Source organism: Triticum dicoccoides, chromosome 5A (genome assembly GCF_002162155.2).
Source record: "Triticum dicoccoides isolate Atlit2015 ecotype Zavitan chromosome 5A, WEW_v2.0, whole genome shotgun sequence".
Classification (NCBI taxonomy): Eukaryota; Viridiplantae; Streptophyta; class Magnoliopsida; order Poales; family Poaceae; genus Triticum; species Triticum dicoccoides.
This window is the reverse complement of record NC_041388.1, coordinates 638125982-638153183: the sequence shown is the minus strand read 5'-3', so window position 1 is coordinate 638153183 and position 27202 is coordinate 638125982. Positions and strand designations below refer to the sequence as shown.

The 27202-nt window shown below is 45.4% G+C and overlaps 2 protein-coding genes across 2 annotated transcripts; both read left to right on the top strand.

Moving 5' to 3' along the window:
- Positions 1-695: 695 nt before the first annotated feature.
- On the top strand, positions 696-6558 carry LOC119303636 (hydroxyproline O-galactosyltransferase GALT5-like). Its single transcript, XM_037580765.1, has 12 exons — positions 696-1201; positions 1335-1564; positions 1665-1952; positions 2046-2174; positions 2264-2437; positions 2937-3044; positions 3317-3352; positions 3807-3917; positions 4006-4099; positions 5178-5293; positions 5769-5864; positions 6370-6558. Exons 1-12 carry the CDS (start codon positions 1000-1002, stop codon positions 6556-6558), a joined length of 1773 nt encoding a protein of 590 aa, XP_037436662.1. The 5' UTR covers positions 696-999.
- A 1258-nt stretch (positions 6559-7816) lies between these two features.
- On the top strand, positions 7817-23830 carry LOC119303634 (protein NO VEIN-like). The gene is made up of 13 exons (XM_037580764.1): positions 7817-8434; positions 9329-9663; positions 9938-10571; positions 12054-12158; positions 12850-13027; positions 13198-15002; positions 15091-15303; positions 15501-17768; positions 17875-17987; positions 18240-18624; positions 18737-19051; positions 21510-21767; positions 22245-23830. Exons 1-13 carry the CDS (start codon positions 7832-7834, stop codon positions 23364-23366), a joined length of 8334 nt encoding a protein of 2777 aa, XP_037436661.1. The 5' UTR covers positions 7817-7831; the 3' UTR covers positions 23367-23830.
- The last annotated feature ends 3372 nt before the right edge of the window (positions 23831-27202 follow it).

The following is a 27202-nucleotide window of genomic DNA, read 5'->3' as shown; positions in this document are numbered from 1 at the left end:
CCACGTACACGGCACGGCAGCAGGCCGATCCACCGTGCGCCCAGCCCAGGCGACGCCACCCTCCTCCCCCGCCGAACCCACTGTGTGCGCGCTGGTACGGAGTAAATTAGGCGCGCTGCTTTTCGCAATCACAATAAAAATAGCGCTAGAATAATGCGACCCGCATCGGTTTGAACGAGGCGGAAACCGTCGATCATCTCTTGTCTCTTCACAACAGCGCAGCGGGCAGACACGTACTACGTACCACGCCCGTCCCGCGGCCTCGGCTTTCCCGTTCCCTTTCCATCCATCCCTCCGTCCGTGGGCCGCCTCCGCTCCGCCCGGCTCGCCCCCCTCCCGACCCGCACCCGCGGCTCCGGCCGCCCCCCTCTCGCCTCCTCCCAGCTAGGGTTAGGGCTTGCAATGCGGAGGGGGATGGCGGCCGCCGCGTCGGCGCCCTCCCGCCGCCGCGCCGTCCAGGGCTTCGCGGCCTTCTTCATCCTCGCCTACGCGCTCTTCCAGGTGCTCCTCGCCTCGCCGCCCTCCCTGCCCCTGCCCGGCGCCGCGGGGGCGGGGGCGCGCCACCTGCACGTCGACGGCGACGCGGGCGGGCGGCCCGCGCCGGCGCGCCCCTCCGTGCGCGCGCACCGGGAGGCCCTCGAGGCGGCGCCGTCGGGGATCGTCTCCGGCCTCGACCTCGCCCGCCTCAACTCCTCCCGCGCCGGCGGCTCGCTGCGCAAGGCCGCCGCCGAGGCCGCCGCCGCCGGGGCCCGCGTCTTCGCCGACCTCTACGCCCTCGGGGGCGCCTCCCTGCCGGACCCGCTGGACGACGAGGATAGGACCAAGTGCCCGCACTCCATCGTGCTCGCCGGCGACGACTTCCGCGCCCGGGGGCGGACCGTGGAGCTGCCGTGCGGGCTCACGCTCGGGTCATACATCACCGTCGCCGCCACGCCCTACGCCGCGCACCCCGAGCGGGACCCCAAGATCGCGCAGCTCAGGGAGGGGGAGGAGCCCCTCATGGTCTCCCAGTTCATGATGGAGCTGCAGGGGCTTAAGACGGTGGACGGCGAGGACCCGCCCAGGATCCTCCACTTCAACCCCCGCCTCCGCGGCGACTGGAGCGGCAAGCCCGTCATCGAGCAGAACACCTGCTACCGCATGCAGTGGGGCACCTCGCTCCGATGCGAGGGATGGATGTCCCGTGCCGACGAGGAGACTGGTATGCCACACCCTGTTTCTCTTGGTTTGTTGTTGCCTGATCAAATACTACTACTACTACTACTACTGTTTAGCTACTCTGTTATTGAGTATTTTGGCTGTACGACGATAGAATTGATTGAATTGTTGTTCAGTGGATGGGATGGTCAAGTGTGAGAAGTGGATTCAGGACGAAGATCAGTCCAACGAGTCTAAGACGACATGGTGGTTGAATCACCTCATTGGCCGCACCAAGAAGGTTTCTAGTTCTTGGCCATACCCATTTGTGGAGGACCGCCTCTTCGTTCTTACTCTCACCGCTGGATTGGAGGGATATCATGTGAATGTTGATGGCCGGCATGTGACGTCATTCCCGTACCGCATCGTAAGTGCCAACTCTCTGCTCATCAAGATATGAGAAGCATAATTAGATGTTAAAATGGTGGGGCACTGTGGCTAACTTTTGTCTCTGGTGGTGTTTGCAGGGGTTTGGGCTTGAGGATGCTACTGGCCTATCATTGAATGGGGACCTTGATGTGCAATCAGTGTTTGCGGGGACTCTGCCCACTACACATCCTAGCTTTGCACCGCAGAAACACCTCGAGATGTTTCCAGCTTGGCAGGCCCCTCCCCTACAAGAAGAACCAGCCGAGATATTCATCGGCATCCTGTCAGCTGGCAACCATTTTGCAGAGCGTATGGCTGCTCGCAAGACATGGATGTCTGCTGCCCAGAAGACTTCTAATGTCGTCGCTCGATTTTTTGTTGCGCTGGTAATTTTTGTTAGACTCAATCTATGGTTAGTAATTCCTAGCTGTGTACTCCACTATCTATGGGCTTGAGCTTTTGAATTATCTTTTCTGCAGCATGCCAGAAAGGAAGTGAATCTAGAGTTGAAAAAGGAAGCAGAATATTTTGGGGACATTGTCATTGTGCCATTCATGGACAGCTATGATTTGGTTGTTCTGAAGACGGTTGCGATATGCGAATATGGGGTATGTGTAAGAGCTAGTACCCATTTTCAAATTTGCTAATTAAGTCGCTGTATTGACTATTTGCCACCAATGAACCCTTTTTCTCTCAGGTCCGCGCCGTCTCTGCAAAATATATAATGAAGTGTGATGATGATACTTTTGTTAGACTTAATGCAGTAATGGCTGAAGTTAAGAAAATACCGACCGGTAGAAGTTTTTATATAGGGAACATGAATTATCGCCACAATCCATTGCGCATTGGGAAATGGGCTGTTACTTACGAGGTAAACTTGAAGAGTTGTGATTGTCCTTTTTTTCTTTCATTGGTTTATTAAGTTAGTGCTTCACTACATTGCTGTAGCAAACAGTCCAGAAATTATTTAACTTTCTGTTCTTATTTAAAATAGATGAGTTCTCGTACTTGTCCCTCGCTGTAATTTATGTATGAGCCAAAGTTGCTATAAAAGATGCAGTCATTAGTTCCTGCCAGTAGGACAGTTTGCTTTGTTGCTTGCTAGAGCCTGAATAAATCTGTAGGAAGAATGCACAACTTTACTCTCAAAGTTATTGTGTGCTGCCTCAGACTTCCTGTCATAATTTCATATTTTCCAGTAGGTAATTACTCTGAATTTCAACAGGTAGTACTATCTGAATACTAGACACGTCTATTATGCTTTTCCACTTTAAGTTCCAATCAAGTTACCCCTTTAACCAAAAGCAGCATATGGTGTCCGCATTAAATGCACATATTTCTTATCTCTGCTTTTCTATTGTACTTGACAGGAGTGGCCAGAAGAGGATTATCCAACATATGCAAATGGTCCTGGATATGTTATATCTGCTGATATCGCAGATTCCATTGTTTCAGAATTTACAGATCATAAATTAAGGGTAAGATCCAAATGCTCCTGGCCCGCATACTACAGAAATTAGTCAACAATTTGCATATCACCAGAATGAACCAGAATTTCACCAGATTATGTTTGTGCTCCCAGTGGAGCAGCCGTAAAACCATATTAAAAAACTCTGCAGATTTCCAAGCACAAGATAACTTGAACCGGGTTGGAAAGAAGAGAATCTGGACATAAAAACATGGACAGACCACTAGTTCGTTTCTGGTAATAAAAATCAGATGACTAATTCACATTTTGCTTGCTGTGCAGCTCTTCAAAATGGAAGACGTGAGCATGGGAATGTGGGTGGGCCGTTTCAACAACACCAGACCCGTCGAATACGTGCACAGCGTCAAGTTCTGTCAATTTGGATGCATAGACGACTACTACACCGCGCATTACCAATCACCCAGGCAGATGCTGTGTTTGTGGGACAAGCTGCAGGCTGGGAGACCACGGTGCTGCAACATGAGATAGCGATGAGGGAACCGGTGGCACCTGACCCCTTTTTGGTGTTGCTAATCATCCATATCTGCTGCTGATGGTCCCGAGCCCGAGATTGAAGGAGTACTTTTTGGTGGCAAATTTTACATTTTGTTAGAGATGACATGGGCCGAGTTTCAGCTAGAAACGACCGAGGGAATGAACGAAGAGGCAGCTTGTAGGGACTCTTCTGGATCGGCTTGTGGTGCTCCTCTTTCTCCCATATATATAGAATTTCTGACTGCTCAAGAACTGCGGCTGTAAATGTTAATGGTAGAAAAGCTTAGATGAAATGATACTGTTACTTTTTGAGTGGCTGATTGTGGTTAATGGTCGTGAACAACCCATCAGGCACAGAAGAGCAATCTTGCGAGTTTACAATCAATTAGTGAGTTGGTTTCAGTCATTGTCTTTGCCATGGATTTGGCCCGCACATGGGCCTGTCATTGTAGGATTTGCACGTTGTTGTGCTGCAGTATCTGTCTCTACCGATGAACATGGCACTATTTTCTGTCAGCACTAGTCTAGCACGGCCTCGGCTTGGCCGACTTTGTGTGGCCAAGGTCACAGGTAACTTGGTTCACTTTGAACCGCCGGATCTAAATTGAGTGACCCAGATCATTTTTACTGTACACGACCAGTTGAACACTGCAACAGCTCTCCTCGTCATCGTGTACCATGCATCCGCAGGTATGCACTGTAGCATGCCCTTATCTGAAATTTGCCGACTCGTAGAGAGGTAAGTCGGCCAATATTGAATTTGACAGCTCATACAGGTTAGCTGACATAGAGCGAGCAACTCTAGTAGAGTTGCCAAAAGTGCCCGATCGCAACAATAGTTGTCAGCACGATAATTCTGGCTAAAACCGTGAGGTCTAGCAAAGTCGCCATCCGGCATAATTTTTGGAGGCCGCTCCAATTGAGTCTACAAGCCTCCATGTTTGGTAGTTGGGGAGAGGCTATTTAGGGCACATTACATCTCGAAAATGGTTTGGCGCCAGTAACATTTCCCCATTCGCTCTTCCTGCCCGCGCGTTGCCACCTCCCCTCCCTCGCCGTAGCGCCACCTGTGCCGCTTCCTTCCGTCCCCAATCCCAACTAACAACGCCATGGATGCCGCTTCAACCACCGCTTCCTAGTCAGTTGGTTTGAAGTCAGATCCCATGACTTCAACGGGCGTTGCGCCTTTGCCTACGATTCACCACTACCTAGGCGAACACCTCGTCCATCCTGTTGGTGATGAGTCAGGCTTAGAGGTGACAACCCCTATGCCACCGCATGCATTGGCCTTCCCCCCGTTTGTGTTGCACAACCGTCAATGAAGAAATATAATAAGAAGACGTCAGACAGCGCTCGAGTCCCTCCTCTCTTCATCCCGACGGCGGGTGAAACTCAAGCGCCTTCACAGTCCGACGCGGGTGAAACGACGATGGAGGTAAAAAAAAAAGCGATACTTTGCTTGTATTCAATTTGTTCAATCGAATGCGAGATGATTGTGGAAAAATGTTGGCAAATGTGCAATGTTTGTGATTTAGCAAGGATTTTGTGATTTTGGGGGGTTGACCATCAAGGACGAATCATTTATCGAGAGTATGATGGGTGAGTCCAGTGGCACAAATGATTTTGATGTTGTGGGTGCATCGCATAGATCAAATGGATGCGGAGAATCGTGATACAAAATTTGATCAATCCCAACCCTCCAGCTTGTCAAGGAAGAAAGTAATCCGGGCTGAAAGCTACACCGCGAGTGATGACATTGTTGTTGTGAGGGGGTGACAAAAGATCTCTCTCGACGTGGTTGCCGGAAAAGATCAAATAAGCGCAAATTATTGGAAGTGCATCTAGGAGCATTTCAAACATCACCTTGGGCATCCAACAAAACATACCCTCAAATCTCACAAACTGATGGGGTACGATCAAAAGATGTGCAATTGTTGGGTTGATTGTTTGGAGAAAGTGAAGCACACTTCTCCTAGCAGTGTCATCATTGAGCAATATGTAATCAATCTTGTTAATTTTTTATTGCCACATTTGCATTTTATCGAGCATTCACATCAATTTGAGCATTTGTATCTCTTAGGATTATATGACCCGGGAGAGGCACAATAAGTGGCCGAGTCAAAGGGCAAATTGTGTTGGCCTCGTATATTGCTGGCATATCTTGGAAGGCAACGAGAAGTAGAAATTGAGGAATGATCACGGTTCTCTAAAAAATGGAGTGCATAATTTCTCTTATAAGATGGACGATGGTGAAGATGATGATGGTGATGGAGAGGAAATGGTGCCTAGAGGTCCCGCTCCTGCCTCTGACATGGGTCGACCTGAAAAGAGGAAGGTAACAAAGGAGAAACTCAAGAGACAAGGAGAGGTGGAGGTGATGAAAAGAAAGATTAGTGTCTCGATGAGGACAAGGAACGAGTACACGAAGAAGAGGAAGTAAGAAAAGCTCGAGATGAAGGAGAAGAAGATCCAATAGTAAAGGACGAGGTAGGATGCTATGCAAGTGTGCATGCGACACCATGAAGAGATGAAGGCGCGTAGGCTTGAAATTGAGGAGTGTGGGGTGACACATGAACAGACATCCGAGGAGAATCATTTCATCATGTTGGATCCGAAACACCATGAATCTAGTGAGCGAGCATTTTTTGAGAAGATGCAGATGACGATCATATGTTCCAGGTCCTTTGAAGCAAGGGCACATGCCAGAGCTGGACAGTGCACACGCCAACATGTGATTTGTACATGTTGATTTAACTCTAATGCCTTTCTTCATGCTATTTGTTTAACATTTTATGCATAATTACATTTGAAATAATATGATCTTTTGGATTCAATTCAAGTGGTTGAATAAATATAACGAAAAAGTATATTATGAAGGTTGGGATATGGTGACTCTGAGTTTGCACGTCACCTGGCCATCTTTCAAAATATTACGGATCAGGCTTCATATGCAATATGACGACTACAAATATGGCAACTTAGTTAGAGTTGCTCTTAGCCACATTAAGTCAGCCAGTCCGGGGAGCTAGACATAGTGACATTACTAGTTGTTATTTAGCGGATTTATTATTCCTTAGGCATCTGAGAATATTTTTCAGATTGGTCGATTTTTAGTAGATGTAGTGCGAACTTTTGAGGCCAGGCGAAGGCGACATGGCTGGCCGCGTTGCTAATGGCGAGACCAAGCTAGGACCACGTCGGAGATTGGGACGAGGATTTAGAAGTGTCGGTTGGGGGCTTTCGTTCTAAATGGGACTTAGATTAGATGGCAGTTGAGCTTGAGATGGGGAGATGACACTGGGAAGGGAGGGAGGGGAGCCAGGGGAACATGGCGCCGTGACTGTGTGATGAGTTGGGCAGAGAAACCATCGGTGAAACAATAACACGAGGCGACCATTGGCTTGAATCGAACAACTAGGGTCAATCGACTGAAACTGAAAAAACTTAGTTACCTACCACATGGATGCTCTCTTACTCGAGTCGTTTGCTTGTCGACGATAACATATGAGCACAAGTCTTTGTAATGTTTAAGGACCCTCCGAACCTTGAAATAATCATTGAAGACATCAATACACATTCGCACTTGCGATGAGATTTAAAAATCACCGAAGCAATGTTGGTTGAAGAGTCATCCGACGCAATACGAACTTGCAATCAAAAGTCGGGCAAGTAGCTCTCCTTGAAAGACGCATCAACCGCCAAGATATGAAGAAATCTAGGGACACAAACTATCACATGCCCTTCATTGACACCGAATATGGCGTCGCCGAGGCAGGAAAAACGAAGATACCTTATCCCAACACGCCATCGCCGGCACCAGGCCATTGATGTTGCTCCGATGAGGCCACGAGACGGGGAAGAGGAGGGGAACGCAAGCGGTGACATGTAAGAAAGTTATATGGCCACGACAGCTAGCGTTGGGAGTATATCACAACGCTATCATAGTTTCATGTGCTTTAAAAATAGTTAATGGGGCTAGCTATTACTCCTAGAAGCTATGTTTTCAGAAGAAAAAGGAAAGTACAAAAGTGTTTTTTTTTAGATTTCTAAGAATAAAAAAATGTGACGTCGGAACCCCATGAAGACAGGCGGCCGATTTTTGTGACCGGCCCAGCCCGAAGCCCGCAACGCTGCGCAGAGGTGTAAACCAAGATAAAATCCCGCAGCCCAGTCCGCCCTAGCGCGCGTGTCCACGGAGGTCACACCTCCTCCCCTTTTCCCTTCTTCCACCTCACGCCATCGGCGCCGCCTCTGCCTCCCAACCCACCCTAGCCGCGCCGCCCGAAACCCCCCGCCGCCCCGATGAGGGGCCGCGGCAACCCCCAGATGCCGCCGCACGGCTACGACCCGCGCGCCGCCGCCTTCGCCGCCGCGTGGCATGGCGCCGCCTCGGCCTCCGACCCCGCGGCCGCGGCCATGAACCCCTACCCCTTCGCCCCCAACCCCCAGTTCGGGCAGGACCCCTTCCATCTCATGCTCCCCCACCTCCTCCTCCAGAACCAGGCCGCCCTCGCCGCGGCCTTCCACCACCAGCAGCAGTTCCAGCAGCATCAGCACCAGCATCAGCATCAGCAGTACCAGCAGCAGCCGCCGCTCCCTTCCCCCGGCTACGCCCAGAGCCCTACCACCCCCAACGTGCAGCACCGCCCGCCCAACCCCTCGCCCTCGTCGGCCCCGCCTCAGCAGCAGCCGCCGCCGCCGCCGCGGAACCCCGCGGCCCTCGAGAGGGCGCAGGCGGCGGCGACCAAGGCGCGGGACGAGCTCACGCATGCGGGCCAGGGCGTCACCGGGTGGAAGGTGGCCCAGGCGGCGCTCGTGGCGCTCAAGGCGGACTCGTGGGGGTCCCTCGGCGTCCATCTCCACGACGTGCCCGTCCTGCGCGAACTCTTCAGTATCGAGGGCAAGGTCAGTATTCCTGCTCGGCTGAGATCCCGGTAGCTCGCACCTTACGCGACTGCGTTACCTCGCAAGGCTCGTACATGTTCTGTTTTGAATTTACAGATGATTTCATCTGCAATTGCTGGAGCTTGGTTCGTTCAGAAAAAAAACGTTGTTAACCCTGCAAACTCTGCTTCTTCTGCGCTCCAGTTCATAATTGAACTGCCATGCGTTGGCACCATGAGGCAAACTGACAGGGTGCGGCGCTGCCGTGTGCCCTGCTCTCCCTCTTTTACTAGCTTTGTCATGCTTATATAGGCCTTCGTCTCATGCCGGATATCGTGCACTACTCTGTTCTGATTTCATTTGTAAACACAAGTGGCGCTGAGATTGTTGCCCTGTGTTTGGTGAAGTTGCGAGTATGTTTGCAGAGTGCACTGCACCCAGACTTGTGCACGTTCCATGCCTGCTTTGTTAATTTCGTCACATGTTCTCATCTTATCAGATAATTTACCATGTGCTAAACTCCGCAGCACCTTCTGTTCTGCTATTATGTAGAAACAGAAGAGTAAGGAAAAGGAAACCTAACTAATATGCTCCCTTGCCATAGCATAGCATTGTAATTCACTATGGCTCTTCTCGCAATAATTGAACGTTGGGTAAATGATCAAAGTTAGTTTGCTCATGTTAAATTAAGCGCGGGAATGCTTCTTTTTGCTCATTTTCTGTAGACAGTGCTGCTTAAATGCTTGCTCATTTTGTAACAAGTGCCAGAATGCTTCTTTTTTGCTCATTTTCTGCGACAGCATAAAGCTTGCAGAGCTCTTTCTAATGGTCAAATCATCACTAAGTATATTTGGGAGAACTGCACATGGTTATCTGCTGTTTGACTTTACATGGACTTGGTTTGTTGTTTGTCAGGTGAACACATTCATCCATTGTTATGTTGCAGCAAGAAAAATCGTATCTATTCATGACCTGGAGGTTGAGATATGCAAGAACGAGGGTATTGGTCAGTTCGAAGAGCTGGGGTTGGGGCCTTTTCTTCAGCATCCACTTGTTGCACATTATTTTTTTGTACCTGCTGATTTATCCAAGGTGCCTAAGCTTAGTAGTGAGGAGATTATCAGTTGCCTGCAGAAGTTTATCGATAATTCCAAGGAGAAAGTCACAGCGGAAAGCTTCTTGGATTTTCTCGCGGAACAAAAGTCGGTCTCTGGGAAGGAGAAACTCGGCGTGCGCGTACAGAGCTTGGGGTATGTACCTTCTCTTTTAGGCACATGTTCACTTTCCTTGTGTGCTCCAGTGCTGGTACTGGTGTGTACTTTGAGATAGAAATGACTTCCTTCAGCCTTCCTGCTACGCCCTCCGATCCATATTACTTGTGGCTGAAATGGATGTATATAGACATATTTCAGTGTTAGATACATCCATTTGAGCGACAAGTAATACGGATAGGAGGGAGTACTATTTTGTCTCTTTACTTTGCACCAGAATATATAATTTTTCTGATTTTGGGGGGTTTTGTAGGTTGCACATTTCCTTCCTCCGACAGGCCAGAAGAAATGAAGTTGCTGCAATTAAACATCTAGGCAAGACCAGTGGTTCTCGTGATAGCACTTGTGAGAAGGATCTACCAAAACAGACAGACTTTCATTCGGGGAAGCAGGAGTTGGACAAGAGGTTCGATGATATAACTAGCCGTATAAAGCAATTACCAGGTATCAATAAACATATTCGTTTTGATTCAGCCGGTGATGAAGTTGATGACGGTAGTAGTTCGAAGGATGCCGTGGAGGACAGTGAGAGCGAAGATAGCTGTTATATTGTTGACAGAAAGGATGTTGATAAAAGTGTCAGTGGCTGCCCTTATCCTTCGACAGCAGAAGAAATTAAACGTCTTGGTTTGAAATCAGATCAGAGTAAAAAACCAGCTATAGTGAGCAGCAAGGTAAAAGCGAATGAAGTAAATGTCCATTCAAGAAACAAAAGGAAATATGAGGAAAACGGGACTCCTAGCTCTTTGTGCAAACAGCCCAATAAGCGGCAAAAGATTCAAATAAAAAAGAAAGAAGTATCGCCTAATTGCTTCCTAAGTACAGGCAAGCTGGAGAAATTCATAACAACCTGGAAAGAAGCATGCCGTGAACATTCAGTTCAACAGGTATGCTTGCTAGCTGTTTACTTATGGTCAAATCCTTGTTGTCTGAATAGTTGTGAACTATAGTTACATTTATTAGAGTGGATTTTCAGCCCTCAAGCTCCATTGAGCTCGGAATCTGGGCTCTGCATATGCATAAAAAAATCTGTGCTTGCTTTCTCTTTGGCTACAAATACAAACATAAATACCAACAGAATACATAGCATGTGGGTCTACTCAATTTAAAGGAAGTGGTCCAACACTCCACCGAGGCACTGATTTCTCTCATGTTCCTCTCTGCTCCATTGATAAACACGGTTTGGCACATCAGCAGCGGTGTCGGTGATTTGATGGCGAGAGCTATATTTGGGGTGGGGGAGACCCCCGCCAAATATCCCCACTAAGGCTGGGGTCATCGTGGTCCATGCTGCCGCACTTGAGCTCGGGAAAAGCCAGATCCCCACCTTACCATGCCTGGATCTGGCCATCCCTCCTCGATCCAGCCTGGTAGTTGGATGAAGGTGGATGCCCAGATTTCCATGGAAACCTGCAAGACTGTGTGTCTTGTCTTTCTGCCGATTATTTGTGTTTATTTGTGTTTTTTTCTCTGCTGATGGTTTACATACATGATATTTTGGCCTGGAGTTTTTTGTCCTTGGTCAGACAGATTGAACCAATATTTTTCCAACTGTTTCAATCCTGGTATTCAAATCTGGGCGGCACATCTTAATTCTATTTGTGCTTGGTCAGATCATGAGTCTTTCGGTGTAAAAACAGTGCATATATTTTTGCTGGATGAAGGACAGACCCAGTGCATAGAAGTTCCCACACAAGGTGGGGTCTGGGGAGGGATTATAAGAATCTAGTCTTACCCCTGCAAAGTACAATGCAGAGAGGCTGGTTCGAACCCAGGACCTCTTGGCACAAGTGGGGAGGACTTCACCACTGCGCCAGGCCTGCCCTCATATTTTTGCTGGATGGACCTCAACTATTTTTTCCTTTACAAAATGCTACCCACTTTCACAAATATAAGATGTTCTAACCTTTTTCTGAATCTAAGATGTCTTGGATATTTCAGTATGGATTACATACGGACTGAAATGAGTGAACAAACACACTAAAACATGTCTATATACATCCAATTCAGAAAAAAAGTTAGAACATCTTGTATTTGTGAACGGAGGGAGTACTTGTTAGCTCCCCTCTCCCTAGTTTCTATCATTTTTTCTGATATTTTTCTTACTCCTTCGATGTTTTCTGGATACAATTTCTTCATCTTAGCCTCTTACAGAAATGTAGGGAAAGGCTGCATACAATAGACCCAAAGTGGTCGGACCCTTCCCCGGACCCTGCGCAAGCGGGAGCTGCATGCACTCGGCTGCCCTTTTTAACTCTAAAATTCGAACAATACCATCAATTATTCAGCAGAATATAGGTGTTTTCAGTTTCAGTAGGGCCTTTTACTATTTCCAAATCTAATTTATTTTGTACTTCTCATTGATGCAGGTTTTGGAATTGATAGCAAATTACTATACAGAAACACCAGAAGAAAAGAGGAAAATGATAAATTTCTTCTCGCAATACCCAGGCATTGGCTTCCTAAATGTTGCAGTGAGTTGATTCCTTTTTCAGCCAACTCCTACATTACAAGTGGATCTACTAACCAGATATGTTGTTTGCAAAACGGCTTCATTCTTTTTAGTTGCTACACATAGAATGCACTTCAAAGTTAAGATTAGTTAGGGTCGGTATCATAAATTTCCTGATGTGAGCCAATAGATCTGCAGGTGTAGCATACGTGGCTTGTACTTGTATGATGAGGTGTGAATGCATCCGGTGCACCAACTCTTATGGTGGGTTCGCCCAAGGTGAAAACACAAGCTAAAAGTCGTAAAAGAAATCTGAAAATAATTCAGCATGGAGAACGGCATATATTTACCATGAAACAAAAATTCACACTCAAATTTGACCCACAGCTCGAGAAACAAATAAGGCAAATTATTTTACGAACGTATTTCGAATTGGGCCCACTAGCACTATCAGAGCTAAATTTGTTTTTTGTTTTTTGAGCTGTATTTCAAATTTGGACCTCACATTTTGTGACATTGTAGATGTGTATTGTCTATGTCTTAAAAAAATCAGTTCTTTTTGTTAGTTTATGTTTCTAGGGTACATTCTCGAGATGATAGCTTGTGTCCTGATTGGTAGCTTGCAGTTCTTCCTTATTTTTTTGTATCTGTTGCTGAAAAGTTCTGGTAGCATTTTGTGATCATATTTAATGTCCTGCGTCATGTATATGCAGGTTAGATCTATGGCCTGTGGTCTGCTGGATAGTATTTATGATGCGATCCATGTCTTTAGTGAGAATAAATTGTCATCAAGTCCTATTCCTAACACCACAACGGAGGTTATGGAAATTGAGCCCCCGAGTAAAGAAAATACTAGATGCATTGCTAAAGGAGCCAATCAGCCTGGACCCAGTAATCTCTCTCTCTCACTCTCTCACTCTCACTCGCTCTCTTTTGTCTCAGTTGTTTGCACTCAATCAAATTCTGTGATATGGAACTGGAACCAACCTCTAACAGCTTCTGCACCACTTGACAGTTGACACAAAGAAATACCCCCTTATCATTTGTGTTTGTTCGTGCAGATGTCACAGCTGATGATGTCATCAGGAGAATTACTGAATATTTTGAGTCCAACAGTGGAGTGTCTAGAGCTGGTGCTTTGAAAGTGGAAAATTTTATGTTCCTGAAGACACTTCATGATTGTGAAATATGGGTAGCTACTCAATTTTCTGCCAAGCAATTTACTTCTCTTGGCCATGGGACTTTCCTTGAGTTTTTGGGAAAACATGGTGATCACTTCCCCCCTAAGTTGAGTAGTTTGTTGAAGCGGGGGAACTCTGATTCTTCGTCTCTGGAAGTTTCTGTACTGCGGCAACAAATTGAAGTCCTACTCTGCCAAGCCGAGGGTAACTGGCTAGAAGATGGCGACTTTTCAGGGGATAGTTTCCTTATGCTTCTCAAAAGGCAGTTCCCGACAATTAGTTTTGATATTGCACAATTCAAATCTGGGGAAGAACTTAAAGGTTCTATAGAGAGACAGTCAAGGAGCACACACACAAATAATATCACGTTTTCTATCTCTCTGTTGGAGAAACGGTGGTCTGGAATGTCTCCAGGCGAGCATGATACTGTTGTTGGGCAGAGGGACAGTTCTGTTGAACAAACTTATTATTCTGAAACAGTTTCTTCACGAGAAGCAACTAACTGTTTACTTAAGGCTCCAATGTTGTCAGATCTGCTTCTTTGGTCACATTGGGATATGTTGTTTGCTCCTTCACTGGGTTCCTTCATACACTGGCTGCTGAATGCGGGTCCAGTTCAACAGCTAGCTTGCATCGTGACCACAGATGGTAGATTTATAAGAGTAGATCCATCAGCAACGGTCGACCAATTTTTAGAAGCCATTATTCAATGCTCACCATTTCAAGTGGCAGTGAAGCTGCTTTCCTTGCTGCACATTTACAATGGTTCTGTGAATACTCCAATTTCCTTACTGAAGTGTTATGCACAACGAGCAATAGGTATCATAATGAACAACAACAAGGATCCAATGAACACTAGTTCTGAAGGCAAACCATTTGTGACTGAGGGATCCCATAATCTAAGTGCTGAACAGCGTGACAGCTCTCCTCATTTTGTTGGCCATGTTCAAGAAAGCTCTCAGCTGTCTTCTGCAAGAAATGTCATGTCTGATGTCTTAACAAACATTGACAGCACTATTCATTTTGTTGCCAAATTTTTCCTTGATTGTCTTGGTCATCTGCCTTCTGAATTCCGGAGTCTTGCAGCAGATATACTATTGTCCGGACTTCGAACAGTTACCAAAAATTGCTATTCAGTTATCTTACATGAAGCCACAGAAACTTGGCAGCTTTGCATGCTTCATGATGTTGGGTTATCACTTGGAATTACCGAGTGGGTTGAAGATTATCGTGAATTCTGTTTAGCTGAAGGTCGTGCAAAGACAGAAACACTTTCTTCTTCTGGGCATACATCAGCTGTATCTGAAGGACCTACACTTGAAAACTCTAACATGCTTATTCCTCATGATGTTGATATGGTGAATGACAGTACCAAATCATTTCCTGGCGAAAAGGATCAAATCCTTTCTATGGATAATAAGGAAAACCAGAACATGTTAAATCCTGTTGGAGTCAAGGCAGAAACTGCATTGCATACAAACCAATCTCCCGTGAGGGAAGAAATTAATCTCGAGGAAGCAGCTCTAGTTATTGAGACTATACGACGTGATGAGTTTGGTTTGGATCAGGCTCTAAGCTGCACCGAGAATAGTTTGTTGACAAAGCAGCATGCTCGACTTGGCCGAGCACTGCATTGTCTTTCACAAGAATTATACTCTCAGGATTCTCACCTACTTCTTGAGCTGGTAAGCTTAACTCTGTGCACTAGTTCATTTTTTGTGCTTGTTTGGTGCGAAGATCAGTTTTTTGCTGACATCTGCCTACTCTATTCAGGTACAGAATGCTGACGATAATACTTATCTTGAGGATGTTGAACCCACATTAGCATTCGTTCTTCAGGATAATGGTATTGTTGTTCTCAACAATGAGAGGGGCTTTTCTGCTGAGAACATTAGAGCTCTTTGCGATATTGGTAACTCAACAAAGAAAGGAGCCAATAGGGGTTATATTGGAAATAAGGGCATTGGATTTAAATCAGTATTTCGGGTAGGTTTAATAGAATCATTTCCAATTATTACCACCATAAAGCCATAATGATTTTACTATTGCTTGCTTTGCCATCTATGATTTCATGAATTTCTTTTTGTATCAGTCATTCGATTTTTTGCCATCTACTATTTTGGGTAGGAATCTCGAGTTAATGTGGAAAAAAATCACATTTTTGTTCTTGTCTAATATGTCAGGTAACTGATGCTCCAGAGATCCATTCAAATGGTTTCCATGTGAAATTTGACATTACCGACGGCCAGATTGGTTTTGTATTGCCAACTGCAGTTCCACCCTACAATACTAGCTCTTTGAGTAGAATGTTATCTGTTGAAGATGACAAGGACGCTTGTTCCCGCTGGAATACTTGCATTTTACTTCCCTTCAGATCTAAATTCAGGGATGACACTGGCATGTGCTCCATTGCATCCATGTTTTCAGATCTCCACCCATCTCTGCTTCTGTTCCTTAACCGACTAAATTGTATCAAGTTTAAGAATGTGGTGAATGACACACTGCTGGTTATGAGAAGGAAGGCTCTTGGTGATGGCATTGTGAGGATCTCACATGGGAATGAGATAATGAGTTGGTTGGTAGTTAGTAAGAAGTTACAGGGCACACTTGTACGCCATGATGTGCACACTACAGAGATAGCTCTGGCATTTACTTTGCAGGAGACTGAGAAAGGAGAGTATGAACCTTACTTGAAGCAACAGCCTGTGTTCGCTTTTCTACCTCTAAGGAACTATGGTCTTAAATTCATTCTTCAAGGGGATTTTGTTTTACCTTCTTCCAGAGAGGAAGTGGATGCAGATAATGCATGGAACCAGTGGTTGTTATCCGAATTCCCCTCTTTGTTTGTCAGTGCACAAGAATCCTTTTGTTCCCTTCCCTGCTTCCAGAGTTGCCCTGGAAAGGCTGTTACAGCATTCATGAGTTTTGTTCCTCTAGCAGGAGAAGTTCATGGATTCTTTTGCAAGCTCCCTCACTTAATCCTTTCCAAGTTACGTCTGAATAGGTGCATGGTTTTGGAGGGTTCTAGTTCGCAATGGGTCTATCCATGCAACACATTAAGGGGTTGGGATGAACAGACTAAAATGCTGTTTTCTGATGGCTTACTTCATCAGCATCTTGGTCTTGGTTATCTGTCAAAAGATATCATCATACCTGATACATTATCAAGGGCCCTAGGTATTCACGATCATGGACCAAATGTTTTTATTGATATGGTATCATCAATTTGCCGAACTGAGGGTTGCATTGAGTCCCTGGGGATGGAATGGCTATGTGCTTGGTTTGTAAATCTTCATTTGGCGCTGTCACGTTCTTTTCAAAATATTCCCTCGACAACAAGCCTGGAAGGTGATCTTTTATGTGCTCTCAGGAAATTACCATGCATTCCACTTTCAGATGGTTCATTTAGTTCTGTAGCAGATGGCCCTATATGGTTGCCTCATGATATTCTCGGTTCCACACCTGACTGCAAAGGTAGCATGAAGGATTTCCCAATTCTGTATGGTAACCTTCGATTTGTTAGTCCATTGCTTTTCTCTGTGTCCTGTAAAAATAAATACCTTATAGAAGAAATGAGAGCTAACGATCTGACGGATATTCTTCTGAAAATCGGGGTGCGAAAGTTGTCTGGACATGAAATTATCAAAAATCACATCCTCACATCCTTGCCAAATGGTACAGATGCTAAGAAGGTTGATAAGATGATGATGATAGAGTATGTGAGTTTTATCATGCTTCATCTTCAGTCTCCATGTACAAGCTGTAATTTTGGGAAGGAAGAGATAATGTCAGAACTACGAACTAGACCCATCTTACTTACAAACCATGGCTACAAGTGCCCAGCTGATGAACCAATTCACTTTAGTAAAGAATATGGAAGTCCTGTGGACATAGGCAAGCTACTTCAGAATGTTGAAATCAGATGGATAGAACTTGATAGTGGTTACTTGATGAATCATGGTTCAGATTTGCTGCCATCTGTGCTGAAAAGTTGGAGGCAATTTTTTGAGGAGATGGGTGTGACTGATTTTGTGCATGTAATGAAAGTTGAGAAAAACATATCCCAAGTTGATTCTTTGATAGCAGGAAGAATTTTGCAAGGTGGTGTTTCTGGAACATCCTGTACAGTGTATGACTGGGAGTCACCAGAACTGGCTAACATTTTATCATCATTTTCTTCAAAAAATCGCCGAGAAAATTGCATATATCTTCTGGAGGTTCTTGACAGTTTCTGGGATGATCATTATAGTGCAAAAGCTTGGTGTCTCACAAGCGGGACCAGTTGTGATGGAAGCAGAACAGTCGAGTCATCCTTTATGAAATGTATCAGAAGCTTCAAATGGATAGCGTCAACTGTGGATTATGACCTTCATACTGCAACGGATTTGTTTTATGATTGTGAAAACGTGCGTTCCCTGCTTGGTGGTGTGGCCCCATATGCTGTACCTCAGGTTTGTAGTTTTTATTATTACCTACCAGCCAATAGAAAGAAGTGTTCTATTTATCCTTACCAACAAGTATCCCACTCACCTTGGAAACTTCATTTCTGTGGAACAGGTATCCAGCAGGTCACTAAGGAAGGATATTGGATTCAAAACAAATGTATCCCACAGTGACGCTTTAATGACCCTGAACTTATGGATGACATCACAAGTTCCATTCAGCGCAAGGTATTTCATTAAAAGAAAATCTGATCTCCATGTTTAGATGCAAAGCAACTGTAAAGATTACTAGTCTAAACACTACCATGTTTCTATTTTAATCTATACATGTGGTTGCTTAAAATGTGGGTATGTGCTTAAGAACTAATATGAACATTTCCAGGTCAATCCCATTGGCATGTAGTAGTTTTTTACCGCACACTACCCTGCAATTTTTCTTTTGTCAAATAATTTCTAATGGTTGACCTGCCTTTTCTTCAGTGTGGACCAGATGTGCAAATTCTATACCTTCGTGTCAGAAGGTGCAGCTGATGCAAAGATTGACATCAAACGGGAGTTGATGTCATGCTCATCTATATTTACACCACTAATCCGTGCTCGATCTAGTGAGGTCGTACATGGTAAATTTTTATCCCCAAAAGATCTCTATTGGCATGACCCAACAGGTTGTTCTGAAACGACAGAGGAATTCGTTTTGGTGAAGAATAGAATGTTCCCAAGAAGGATGCTGTGCTCAACCTATCCAAACCTTTGTGAATTCTTTACGGAAGCATGTGGTGTGCCAAAAGTTCCAACAACAGCTGATTATGTAGAGATGCTCTTACGACTATCTAAAGTTGCACTGCCTTCACAAGTAGCCCATCAGGTAAGTTGCTTTTGTGCATGGAGTACCTAAAGTTATGTCTTTATTTGTCATTGCCTCAACTGTTGGCTGTACGCCTTTAAAATATGAACTTTCGTTTCCACATTGTACATAGGTCTTCCGTGTATTTGTGAGATGGGCTACCGATATCCATTCTGTGAATGACAAGAACGATCTAGTTTATGTGAAAGATTCTCTTCAGAAGCTGGAGACAACGATATTGCCAACCCTGGTTGATAAATGGGTCTCTCTCCATCCATCTTTTGGTCTTGTTTGCTGGTCAGATGATGATGAGTTGAAACAACACTTTCAGAACTGTATTGATGTTGACTTCATACAATTTGGTACACTTTCTTCTGAGGACAAGCAAATCTTGCATGGAAGAGTTGCTGCACTGATGAAAAGCCTAGGTATCCCAGCTTTATCCAAGGTAATATATTTCTTGTTTTATGATATCTTTATTGACTTCTTTCCTACATTATGTAATGCTGGAAATGTTGTATGTAATTCGTCATTTAGCTGCGAAGTTGTGCAAAGTAATACAGATTAGAAGATTAGTAAAGTTCTATGTTTTCAAGGCGTCGCCTAGGCGTCGCCTAGGCGACGCTTAGGCGTCAGAGCGCTCGGGGACGTCAAGGCGTCGTCGTCGCCTTAGTTTTCTGTCTAAGGCGTCCGCCTTCTGCTGTTGAGGCGTCCAAGGCGTCGCCTAGGCGGATAAGGCGCCGCTTTAGTTGATTTTGGACGCCCTGGACATGCGTGGGCAGGTTGAGCGGGAACCAGCAGCTGGCGCGCGCCAGAAAGAGGAATTGGCGGGAGGGAAGAGAAATTGGGCGGGAGAGAGGGGGTAAACAGAGGCAGGAGAGAGAGGGGAACACACCCGTGACTCCAAATCGAGGGGAAAAGAGAGAGGAGCTCTCCCCTCTCACGCCGCCGGCCCAGATCCGCTACTCCTCCGCCGGCCTCCCCCTGTCCGGCCAAGCTCCTCCTCCACAGGCCCTTCCCCTCTCCGGCCAAGATCCATCTCCGCCGGTCCTCCCCCTCTCCAGCCAAGCTCCTCCGCCATATTAGTACCCCTACCGCCTAATAATAAGTGTCTAAGGCGTCGCCTCGCCTCGCGCTTTGAGCGCCTAGGCGTTGAGGCGCCCCCCCAGCGCCTTAAAGCGCCTGGGCGCCTTGAAAACATAGGTAAAGTTTGCTATGTGCCATTAGCTAATTTAGACGCAAGGCATGCTCCATGTCTGCATCCACTTGGCTGTGTTTGCAGAAACATAAATATTATATTTTGGTTTTTTAGATCGGGGCATATTTCACATCTTGAGTAATATGTAACGTATGAATTATACGAAAATACAAAATGTATTTGCACCAAAATGCTGCGGCACAGTGCAAACTATGCTGTAGCGGGTTTAGCGGGCTGTCACAACGAACAATCCCTTGCATCACAACCGAACAGAGTGGCCAGTTTGTTGGCGCCTGACAGGTACTATCAGCTGCCTGCTTTACCAGGGCCATATCTGTCTATTTAATGACTAGGAGAACCGGAAAATGGAAGTTAGCATAAAAACAATGTTTTTGATAAATAAAGTTTACTATGGTACAAGAAAGATTGTAATGCGCTTCACTACTACTATTTATACCGTACGATTGGTGGCTGCGTGCGAGGAAAGCTTGCCCCTAAGCTGCTTAGGAGGGACTTTGATACGGTGGTGATTCTGGTGCATTGGCCCATATGGAAGGAGCGCAATGCATGAATCTTCAATGGCCTCTCATTGACCCCGGCTGGAGTGGTGGACACGGTCATTGAGGAGCTGAGACCCTGGTGGGAGGCAGGGTGTTTTGCTACCACCGCGGCCTTCTAGCTGGCTGCTCGTGCTTTTGCTGTGGTGCTGCTGTGTGTCTGTGGCATGTGTTGCTACCGCTAGCTGCTGGTGCTCGCGCAATCGTGGTGTTGTGTGTTTGTGGTGTTTGGCCACGAGGCTCTGCTACAGCTTCGCCTGCTTTTACCCTTGGCGACCTTCGCTGCTTCGTAAATCTTCTCTCCGATCTTAATAAAGATTGGCCTCGGCCCTTCGACTATTTTACCGTACGCTACTCATCGTACAAATGGGTAGTAGGAAGTGACACCTTTTTGGGATTTGAAAAAAAAAGACCACAGTAGAAGATTTAAGGAAACAAGGAAATAGAGTGATGCAATAAATTAAAGCAATTCTTTATGGTAGAAGTGAATTTTTCATGTGCTTCACAATGTTAATTTCTACCATCCACTAGAACCACTACCCATCCTGCAAGTGGTAGCAGCGAGAAATGAGGGTGGAAGGTGTTGTAATGGTGTGTGCCATGCTGTTGAAACTGCAAAGTCAATTGGAATTTCCCACAAGTTTCTGAACGTAAAATTCTGAAAGCTCCATCCTATGATTCCATCTATAATAGAATAATTGACGAGAAATTTGGTAAAACTGTACATTTTTGTTATAGAGAAATGGCTACTGGTCGCACGTGCTTCTTTCCTTTTCTTTATTTTTAACTAGAAAAAGTTACTCTACTTTCCACCACTTCCACATTATACACATGTTAGTTCTTTATAGCCTTGCTGGGGATGATGACTTCATCACAGTCGTCAAAATTGACTGCAAGGGTCACATTATGACTTCACTCATATCTGCTAGTAATAGGCTAGCAGCATTTGAAGGTTATATGTTGTAAGTTGTAACATACTTGATATGTACATGTCATATTTTAAAGTATATAGTACTTTATTTTCCGCAACTGCACGAGCTGCATATTAAGTTTAGGTTATTTTTTCAGAACTTTGGTTTATTGAGTGGCATATCCTGAATTTGTGTGCATCTTAAGTATTGTTCTCATTCACTTTTGTTGCTTTTGTATAGGTTGTGCATCGTGAAGCAATATTCTATGGCACGGCTGACAACAGGGAAAAGGCTACTTTGCTTTGTGGACTGTTACCATATATGCAACGCTACACCTATAAGACGCATAGAGATGCATATATCAACTTTCAGCAAAATGAGATCATGAAGCTTAGCAATCTTCAGATTATTGTCGTTGAAAAGTTGTTCCACAAGTATATGCTTAAAGGACATGAGAGTTCTTCTAAGAAAAGATTCAAATGCAATTGTCTTCTGCAGGTTGGTACCTATGTTTCTGTTCCGCCTTTATGGTAACTAGTGTGAGTGATTACCTCCTTGCTAATCTTTTGTTTCCGAATATTAACTGCATATTTGTTAGATAATTACGATGGACTATTGCTTGCTTAGTTAGATGGTTTATTCTCAGGTCCCTCTCCTATGACACCGCTGAAGAATATAGTGATGTGCCACTGAATATACTGATGTACTTTTGCATCCGAATAATGCTATAACTGGCAATCTCCAACTTTGGTTGCTAATTATACCTGATAAATAGTTAAATTAAGTGTAATGTGCTGCCATGCATCGACCTTCTGACATTTTGTCGACTGTATGCAAAATTAAGACCTTAAGAAGTTCCTGCAACTGAGGCATTGCTTGAATGCTTGATGCACTTCATGATTAAGGCTTTGCTCTGTTATGTCATCTGCCATGAGCTTTAAAGTTCAGTTGATTTGATCTGTTATTTATTTTCAGGAAAATATTCTGTATGCTACGCAAGAAGCTGATTCACATTCATTGTTTCTGGAAACTTCTAGAATTTTCTTTGATGGGTCCCCTGATCTGCACTTTGCGAATTTTCTGCACATGGTCAAAACCATGGCAGAATCTGGCACCTCAGCTGAACAGGTTGAGTCTTTTGTCGTTAATAATCAGAATGTGCCTGCATTGCCTGAAGATGAAGCGGTTTGGTCCTTTTCTTCCTCGTTTGTGCCAGAGTTTGTACCCGACCAAGGTGTTGATTCCAAACCGGTTGAAACCTCATCCGCCTGTGTTCTCAATATTCACAAACAACATCAGAGGTCAGACGGAACTGTTTCAAGTTGGCCACCTAATAATTGGAGAACAGCTCCTGATTTTAGAACATCTCGCAGAAGTCAGCGTGGACCCCTGCAAGATACAAAGGTGAATGATGATAATTGGCTTCCTGGACCCCTGCAAGATACAGAGGTGAATGATGTTGAGCTCACAAATACAGAAGATAATTGGTTTCCTGTTCAGCTTGACGAGGATTGGGTTATAGAAGAGGATACGAGTCTAGAAAGTAATTTACACACAGAAAGCACAGTGGCAACATTGGACGAGCCTCAGATGATGATGTCCATTAACTCGGACGGTGCACCTGCTTATTTGGACCTCGGGACCGGTTCACCTAGCGAGGTTGAGGTAATGGATTTCAGTGACAAAATGCCAAATGCTTCAGAACACAGGGAAAGGCTCCGCGCAGCCCAGTTACTAAAAACTGGCAGGGTTGGTGAAGCTGTAGCCTACAAACATTTGGTTGAGCGGCTAGGGGCCAAGAACGTCAGGTGGGTTAATGCAGACACCGAAACCGGACTGCCGTATGATATTATCATCACCCGGGGAGATAATCGGATAGAGTATGTGGAGGTGAAGGCAACCACAACTTCAAACAAAAACTGGTTCTACATCACAGCGAGGGAATGGCAGTTTGCATTGGAAAAGGGGGACGATTTTAGCATCGCCCGTGTCATGGTGTCTGGCGAAAAGATGGCAAATATTAAAATGTTGAAAAACCCACACAAACTTTGTCAGAAGAAAATGTTGCATCTTGCTCTCTTGATTGCCCGCCGGTAGTGAAGCAAGCGCTGACGGACTATGTGCACGAGATTGAAGTGATTGCGGGAACTTGTCGGTGGTAATCACTGAGATCTCCATCTCCGCTGAAGCCTTAATAGGAGAGACAGGTGCGTTGGCTGATCCAACCTGTCAGTCTACGATGCCAACCTTCTGTGTGGAGAGTGAGATGAGATGAGCCAAGGTTGCGAGATTATCAAGCAGGTCCTGATCCCTGTCTGCATGTAGCGAATATGTCTTCTTTCTGGGAAACGATCTTGGTGATGTCTCTGGATCCGTGTACACATGACATCGTCATCTCGTGCCTGGAGCTCTGCTCCACTGACTTGTAACCGGTTGTAATAGTTGGCTACATAACCATAACTGTTGGTTTGTTTGATTGGTGATATTGAAACTGTATTTGATCATAACGATAGTCAAGAATTTAAACACCATAGCAATAGTAAGAAATTAAACATCGCTGATTCCGTGTCTTTTCTGTTTTGTTCACTTTTTTTTCACTATTAACATGCTCGTATGCTGGCGAGTAATAGCTTTCATGCGACGACGCGGACATTTGAGCACTCGGTTGCTGCGCTTGGTTCCATGCGGGTGGATTCTAACTTTCCTGTTTATGATGTTATATTTCGAGAATGTCACTTTGATTAGGATGAGGTTGATGCATGGTGACGGGCCTGGCCAATTTAGCTTCTGCAGCGGCGACCGGCGTTGAGCCGGAGAAGATGTGGCTGGCTGTAGCGACGATGGTGGAGAACGGAGCGATGACAATACGTGACACCCCACCCTTCGGCAAATCAAACGAAGACGATTTCTCCAGAAACCAGAGCTCATGTTTTTTTCTCTAAAGCTCTATTCAAAACTTAAGAGATATTTAGACAACTATCTTCAAAACTCGGTACTGGTGTCAAAAATCTTTTCCTCCCCCTCTCGTGAAAGCAGCGGCTAGGGAAGAACTCGAGCTCTCTTGGCTCCGCCGACGAGCCTGTGGGTTCGACTCTCCCCCAAGCCGCCCCGACGGCCGATGGCGGGGAGGGGAAGCTTGGCCCCTCATCTCTGGCTAATAGTTGAGGTTAGGTTTTTTGGTCCTCACAAGGACGGTGCTCGGACGGATGGTGGCATTTCATCTTCGAGCTGGTCTTCCGGGTTTCGATCCTCCTCGAGTTTGTTCGACGAGACGGATTTGATGAAGCTCCACTATAACTTCCCGCTCTCCTTGGGATAGCGAGGTTAGTGTTTCTCGCCATGTGCGACGGTGACATCTGATGTCAAGTGCTTTAGACTAATGCAAGAGTTTCAACGACAATGACTACGTCTCCCTAGAGCTAGTCCTCAGGGGCAGGTGCATAAAGATTTTCTGGCTATCATTGACAAGGTTAGACAAGGTATGATAGGGAAGCTTTTATCGGTGGTACATCGCTGGACTGAAAGTTGGCCCACCAGGCTGGATATAGGCCCATCAAGCCATAGTGCGACGTAGGCCTGCTACTCGGTCGGTAGGCCTCCTTAAGACGGCGCCAACAACTTGCGCATAGGTGGTTTTAGAATATTGACGACAAACGTGGTTGAGGGACTAATGTGTTTGTGAGATTCACAGGAGAACACAGGTAGAAATCCCTATTGATTCGGTTTACTCATCGAAGATGACCCCTAAAAATGTATGAAGACATTGGTGGTTCGAGAAGACATTCACATAGAAGATAATGATGTGGGAAGACATTCGCTTGAAGACAATGGAGTGCGAAGACATAATTTCTTTTGTAGTTTCATTTTCTTCTTTCTTGAGTCATAGGAATCACCGAACTATTAAGTGAGGTCCAAGTGAACAATGTCAGAAAACTGACGTGATGCTCAACCCAAATCCTATGTCTTCGAGTGAAGACAATGAGAGAAAATCTTATCTGAGTTAGATAAGTCAGCTTTACTTGTAGCCGAAGTCAAGGTGCCGCGTGTGTTTGAAATCTGACCCTTGGACACGTGTTGGTTCCCCAATGACCCAGGGTCATTTTGGACATATCATGTTGGGTTGTCCCCTGGCTATAAATAGCCACCCCTTCCACCATAAATTGGCGGCTGCTCAGAGTTAGTACATGGCTTTTGTCGTTTGAGAGCAACCCACCTCAGAAGCCTTTGAGAGAGAATCCTTGCGAGGACAAAACCCAAAACACCCAGAGCCTAAAGAGTATTTGGCATCACTGAAGTCTTTCTGTCAGTGTGATATGAAGACTTGTTACATTTGAAGACTGTGATCTTTCAGTCGGTTAGGCGTCGTGTTCTGAGGATCCAAGAGTCATTGTGGATCGTCGATGAACGAAGTCTGTGAAGGTTTGGAAGTCTACCTTGAAGACTTACCTGAGTGATTGGGCGAGGACTAAGCGACCTTAGCTCAAGGGGAATAAGGTGAAGACATGGTCTTCCGAGTTCAATCTCAGACTCCCTAACCAAACGTACAGTTGACACAACAACTGGAACTGGTCTACCAAATCATTGTCTTCGTGAAGTCATTGCTTGCCTGCTCTGATTGAATTCATTGTGTTAAGCCATTCATCACTGATTGCTTATTTGGCTTCATACTGTCTTCTTATTCCGATCTATTGTACCTAGATGCTATTTGTCTTCGTGCTTTCTCTGTACCGTTTCTTTGACTATGGCATGGCTAGCGTAGCTTATCTTCCGCTGCTTCCTGTTTAGGTGTTATTTGACTGTCTGTCTTCCAAGACTTTGCTAGTTTCGAAGATTTTCATAAAAATCGCTTGTTCACCCCTCCTCTAGTCGATAACTAGCACTTTTAGTGTTTTGTGTGATGAGCTTTTCTAATAGATCAGGGTCCTATTCGAAGAAAGGAAACTCGGTACGGGTGTCCATCTCAAAAAACTAATTGTGTCTATTTCATAAAACATAGCCTCCTTTTACAAAGACCATACCATAACTTATCGAAAACGCTTGGCATCACCTGACCCATGACGCCGCATGTGTCTGCCGCCTCCATGGCCGTTGATCCCATTTTGATCATACAACTCACGAGCAACCTCTTCCATAATCTAGGTTTGCAACTCGGGCGTTGTTGAATTTTTTCCACCACAACAACTGTTTTCTTATAGACTGGCGAAGGGAAGACAACGATGCCATGGCTTCGTGAGCTCTTTGTGGCGCTAACCCAGAGGTTGTCATGCTCAAGATGGAGACACGATAGAGGGGAGGGAAGTAGATTGGGCGTTAGAGCGGCGAAGTAGGCTCGCCGGCATCAGCGAATCACGCCTGGAGCCGGGTGAGCAAGAGGGTCAGGGAGGGTGATGCTAGAGTGGGTGCCCGGCGGCTACTCCGACGACATCTGGGTTGAGGGCAGGAAGGAGCGGAGTGAGGCGACCTCGGGAGTGTGCCGAGCGTCGTCGATTGCCGCAGGTACTCGCCGGAATCGGCCGACATAGGTGGCGGTGTTGATGTTTTTTTTTTGCAACAAAGATATTGTTGCACGATATGCAAATGCCCTTTTGCAGCAAGGTTCTTATTGCAGGGTGTTTATGCAACAAAGCTATTGTTGCAATGATGTAACATCCCCAGTGTCATGCTACAGTAATCCATCATGATGATGCTAAGCTACTGAGATTTGCAATAATAATCATGTTGGGTTAATATCTCATTTCACATTCCTTTTTTGAATTCCATTCAAATTCAAAGTGCAAAATGAAGTTGCTCATAACTTGTTGGAAAAATGTTCACCTTTTAGCAAATAATCCAAAACTATTTGCTGTTAAGGAACACAAAATCATCATCAACCCTGAATGGGCCTAATGCTTTTAACAGAGCCAAAACAGCCTTTTAAAATGTCCTTTTCTTTT